The 5465-nt window shown below is 37.1% G+C and overlaps 1 protein-coding gene across 1 annotated transcript in view; it reads left to right on the top strand.

Moving 5' to 3' along the window:
• Positions 1 to 1783, top strand: part of LOC104723592 (probable pectinesterase/pectinesterase inhibitor 58) — a 2962-nt gene extending 1179 nt beyond the window's left edge. The window contains exons 2-4 of the mRNA XM_010441979.2: positions 130 to 428; positions 526 to 894; positions 985 to 1783. Coding sequence (XP_010440281.1) covers positions 130 to 428; positions 526 to 894; positions 985 to 1676 — 1360 coding nt within the window. The 3' untranslated portion in view covers positions 1677 to 1783. The remainder of the gene's footprint in view (positions 1 to 129; positions 429 to 525; positions 895 to 984) is intronic.

Raw genomic sequence — 5465 nt, 5'->3', positions numbered from 1 at the left:
TTCTCCTGACTCCACTCAGCCTCTTGAACTCATTAAGCTTGGCTTCAACATCACCATCCAATCCATAAAAGATAGCGTCAAGAAAGCTTCCGGGGAGCTGAAAGCCAAGGCAGCCAATGACAACGAGACCAAAGGGGCTTTGGACTTGTGTGAGAAACTTATGACTGATGCTACAGACGATCTGGAAAAGTGTCTTCATAACTTTCATGGGTTCTCAATCACTCATATTGAGGACTTCGTCGAAGATCTCCGTGTTTGGCTTAGTGGTTCCATCGCTTATCAACAAACATGCATGGATACTTTTGAGGAAATTAACTCTAACCTTTCACAAGACATGCACAAGATCTTTGAAACATCCAAAGAACTCACTAGTAATGCCCTTGCTATGATTACTAGCATCTCTAGCTTTCTCGGAGAGCACATCACAGGTACCATTTTTTATTTTGTTACTTGTACACTTAAAAATACATGTCTATCTCTTACGCTAGTAGTATAAACGAAAAATGGTACCATTTTCGCTGACAGGATTAATTGGAGATCATGGAAACCACGCTAGAAAACTCTTGTCCACGGAGGACGGTATCCCAAGTTGGGTTGGACCAAACACTCGACGGCTCATGGCAGAGCAAGGAGTTGTCAAACCTGATGTGGTGGTGGCACAAGACGGAAGCGGTCAGTACAAGACTATCAATGAGGCCTTGAGTGTTGTCCCTAAAGCCAACCAAAAGCCATTTGTTATCTACATCAAGCAAGGTGTCTATAACGAGAAAGTTGACGTCCCCAAGAAGATGACTCACGTCACTTTCATCGGTGATGGACCAACCAAAACTAAGATCACTGGTAGTCTCAACTATTACATCGGCAAGGTCAAGACATACCATACTGCCACTGTTGGTGAGTCCCAACTCTGTTTCTAACCGCAACTCTGTATTATTTAACCCCAACTCTGTTAGCTCATTCTAATATGTATGGTGATTGATACAGCCATCAACGGTGATAACTTCACGGCCAAGAACATCGGGTTTGAAAACACGGCCGGTCCGGAAGGACACCAAGCTGTGGCCTTAAGAGTCTCCGCAGACTATGCGGTCTTCCATAACTGCCAAATCGATGGTTACCAAGACACACTGTACCTCCATTCTCATCGTCAGTTCTACCGTGACTGCACAATCTCTGGCACTGTTGACTTCATCTTCGGAGATGGGAAAGTCGTTTTACAAAAATGTAACATTGTGGTTAGAAAACCAATGAAAGGTCAGTCTTGCATGATCACAGCCCAAGGCCGGACGGATGAACGTGAATCAACCGGACTCGTGCTAGACAACTGCCACATTACCGGAGAACCGGAGTACATTCCCGTGAAATCTATAAACAAAGCATATCTTGGAAGGCCATGGAAACAGTTCTCAAGAACCATTATAATGAGAACAACCATAGACGACGTTGTTGATCCAGCGGGATGGCTTCCTTGGAATGGTAGTTTTGCACTTAATACGCTTTACTATGCTGAGTATGAGAACAATGGGCCTGGCTCAGATCAATCACAACGTGTTAAGTGGCCTGGAATTAAGAAACTCTCGCCTAAGCAAGCTCTCCGATTCACTCCTGCTAGGTTCTTACGTGGTAACTTGTGGATTCCACCAACTCGTGTGCCTTACATGGGGAGTATGCAGTAGATTCCAATTTGCGATTTTTATCTTCCAGTTTCTGTTGTAAGTAATAAAATTTTAAAGGTGAATAATTTTCTGTACATTGTTTTCTATTTGGTTAAGAACAACTAAGAAAGAGCTTCAACTTTTCATAGTTTTGGTAAATTAATCTTCATAAATGTAACGGAAGATGAAAAATAATCCAGTACATACATTTAGTTTTTTAAGAAATTATAGTTCATACCAAGCTGACGTATAAAGAGAGAGAGTCACTCTCAACTGTACTTGTTAAAGCAATATATGCTCTTCTTGTCCATGGATCTATAATGCCTATGTTCCTGTCATTGCAATGATGGTTTTTTTACTCTCGTCTTGTCTAGTAGTATGTTCCTTACTTGGATTCCTACTCCTTTAGGTTCAAAAGAGCAGTTAACATTTTGACTTCTTGTTTATGTACTTTTATTGATTAAGAGTGTTTCATTGTTCTATGGATCGGAGACTACAAAGGTTTTTAGATGTTTTGGAATGGTTTTTGGGCATGGCTTGGTGGATATATAATCAATTGATAGCGGAAACAATCTTATAAATTATAATTTCCACATGTTGAACTGTTGTGTATTTTTCTATTAATAATCTTTTTATATGTATCGAAATCTAATTGAGTATGTATAACACACATGTTGTACATCCGCCGCTAGTTAAGATTTCCTTCCATTCCATATATATCAAATTCTTGTAAGAAACATCAAAATTTATATAATATATGATAATTTTTTTTATAGTTTCATCATTGATTTTATGTATCTAATAACTTAAAGTCGTCAAAATTACGACAATGTAACTTCTGAGGGACCATATGATAAGAAAAGCATTTACATGTGATCGAATACAAAACACAAAACTCTAGTTTATTTATAGAGTTTGAAAGTATTTGGGAATGGACTAACCGAAAAAGGTGGTGGAAGGAAAGAGACAAGATAGTAAAGAAGACTGAAGAGAAGAGACTAGAGACTAGAGAGCATTGAATCAAGTAAAAACACCTTTCCTCTTGGAACCCCTTATCCAATTTTCCCAATATGCTCCAATCTCAAGTCTCGATTTCCACAGATTCACTACTTCCACTACCAGTCTACCACCAACTATATACAGTATATTATAATTACCTAAGAAGAATATATATATAAAAAAAAACTTTTATAATTTAAATAAAGGGTAATATAACCATTTAGTTAAAAGTTAGTCTGACATCCTGAAATTTCGTCTAGCCCTCGTCTTAAAGAACCACTCGTTTGGAGTAAAGTCTTGTGTAAAAAAAGTCATATGCTTTTCGTGAAAGTAATCTCAGATTCTTTATGGTTAATACGTAAACGTAGTAAATGTGTCTGTGAGAATAAATAAATGATGAGAAGGACCCATGCAAATTCCTTGGTACCATTAAATGTTATCTCTGAGATATTCAAATTACAAATATACAACTAATACATTACTTTCTGTTTCTAGACTCTCTAGTGGGTCATATAAAAGCAAAAAAAAAAAGAGATTATTGCCAAACTAGGCATTATTTGTGCAAGACTTTCGGATTTAGGCACTTTATACAGTACACTTCAACTGTAGAGTAAAAGTCAAAAATTTTGGACAATATTGCCCTTCAGAAACGAGCGAGAATCTGAAGACTCAATTAGCAAGTGGGTTGCTGATGTCATGTTATTAAGTATGTAACGTTTGAGAAAATTAGCAACATAAGACATTTATAATGGATATACGTTAAGAATTTAGAATTGGGTCTAGGAAATTAGCTGACATGAATATTTGTTGATCCACGATAAGTCACATATAAGGCTACATTTATATTAAAACCAACAAATTACAAGATTACATCAACATCCAATTAGCGACAGAATCACAATAATATGTATACTAGATAAATGAGAAACTCTCCATTATTTTTTACATGTCCACATCCATCTCACCATTTGACTGGCTGAACTTCTTTTAAATTAGCTGAAACAAGGAAGATTATAAGATAAAGAAGCAGAGGAGAGAAATTAATATATCGTCGTACCTTTAGAAGACGACAAAGAGAGTTCAATATTTGTTTCACCTCACAAATTCAGATCAGTATAGTATATTAAGAGTAGTGTAGAATTTTGAAAACCAGAACATTTTTATAATGCTTGTTATAACAAAGTTAACAACTATTACATGCACCAAATGTTGGAGATATATCATATTTTTGTGCATATGGACAAGACGATGAGTGAACCCAAGGGAAATCAATTTAACAATGTGGTGGTGTTCATAACTATACCCTAAAGCCAATAGCGATGGAAGAATCCAAGGGAAACAAATTTAACGACGCAATGGTGTTCATAACTATACCCTAATCCAAGAGGGATGTAAGAACCCAAGGGAAACAAATTTAACGAGGCAATGGTGTTCATAACTATACCCTAAAGCCAATGAGGATGTAAGAACCCAAGGGAAACAGATTTAACGACGCAATAGTGTTCATAACTATACCCTAAAACAAGGCAGATGACTAAACCCAAGAAAAACCAATTTAATTTTGTTGTGGTGATTAAAACTATACCCTAAATACAAGATGATGATGAATGAACCCAAAGGAAAACAGATTAAACACGCAGTGATAAAATGCGCAATGCCAAATATTATCTCATTACCTCCTGACAAAGAGTTCAATTCCTTAGCGATTTTTTTAACTCAAATGGGTGAGAAAGACAAGTTAAGAGAGTCAAACACATATAAAGGTTCAAAAAATTGCATAAACAAGTACCAACTAATTATGAAGTTTGAGTTTGGTGATTCAATGCAAACAAGAAGTGGGTAACTAAACACGTACATGTATTGATCATTGGTCTGACATTTCTTAGCAGAGCTTGTATTCATCGAAGTCGCAGTAGCATCTACGGCGAGTATACAATGTACCTGTGGCGATAATACAATGTAAAAATGAACAAATATAAATAAACTAAATAGAAAGAACAAACAATTCATCAAAATTTTAAGTTTTACCTGCAACTAGATGCAGAGAGCCCATCAATACTTGATGTATCGTTTGGTAAAATGCATGTAAAATGTGTGAAAGGCGTTTATTTAACTTCAAATTTGACAAATCATTTACCATTCAGACAATACGATTACAAGTTAGATCATAAAATCTGAATTTAACCTGGATTGAAATCTGAGTACGGCATTGAGTTCACCGCCGTCTATGATTTGCCAAGCTACAAACCGTGCTGCTACTTCTTCTTCCACCTTCGACTCCGATTAACCTGCTCTCCTACCGCTTTCACCGCCATTCCTCGCTCTGCTTCTGTCATCCCGTTGCAGTAGCCCCTCTCGTTACCGGAGGAGATTGCCGGAGGTTCGAGGAATTGGAATGCCGGAAACGGTAGAGGAGGATTGGATGACACTACAAGAAAACCTGCGATATGTGACCATTGGTTGTGACCAAAATTGTAGTCGCAAATATTAGCGACTACTTTGTAACGTATTTGTGACCAATTAACGACCAACACCAATACCAAGACAAATCAGTCGTAAATTAACGATGATGCTGGGAAGTCGGCGAGTAGTCGCAAATTGCGGACTCTTTTGCTACGCTTTTAAGACTGGTCCAAAAAAGGTCGTAGTTTGCGACTAATTTGGGATGGAAAGAACGGGGTTGCAAAAAGCCGTCGCTAAATCGTCACAAAATAAGACTTATTTGTAACTTTCTTAAAGTTTTGTTGTTCCGTCACAAATCAATCGCAAAATAAATTTAGAAAACTTTGGAAACATTAGTATCTAACTCAC

This window comes from Camelina sativa, chromosome 2 (assembly GCF_000633955.1).
Source record: "Camelina sativa cultivar DH55 chromosome 2, Cs, whole genome shotgun sequence".
NCBI classification, from domain to species: domain Eukaryota; kingdom Viridiplantae; phylum Streptophyta; class Magnoliopsida; order Brassicales; family Brassicaceae; genus Camelina; species Camelina sativa.
This window is presented reverse-complemented; position numbering and strand designations above follow the sequence as displayed.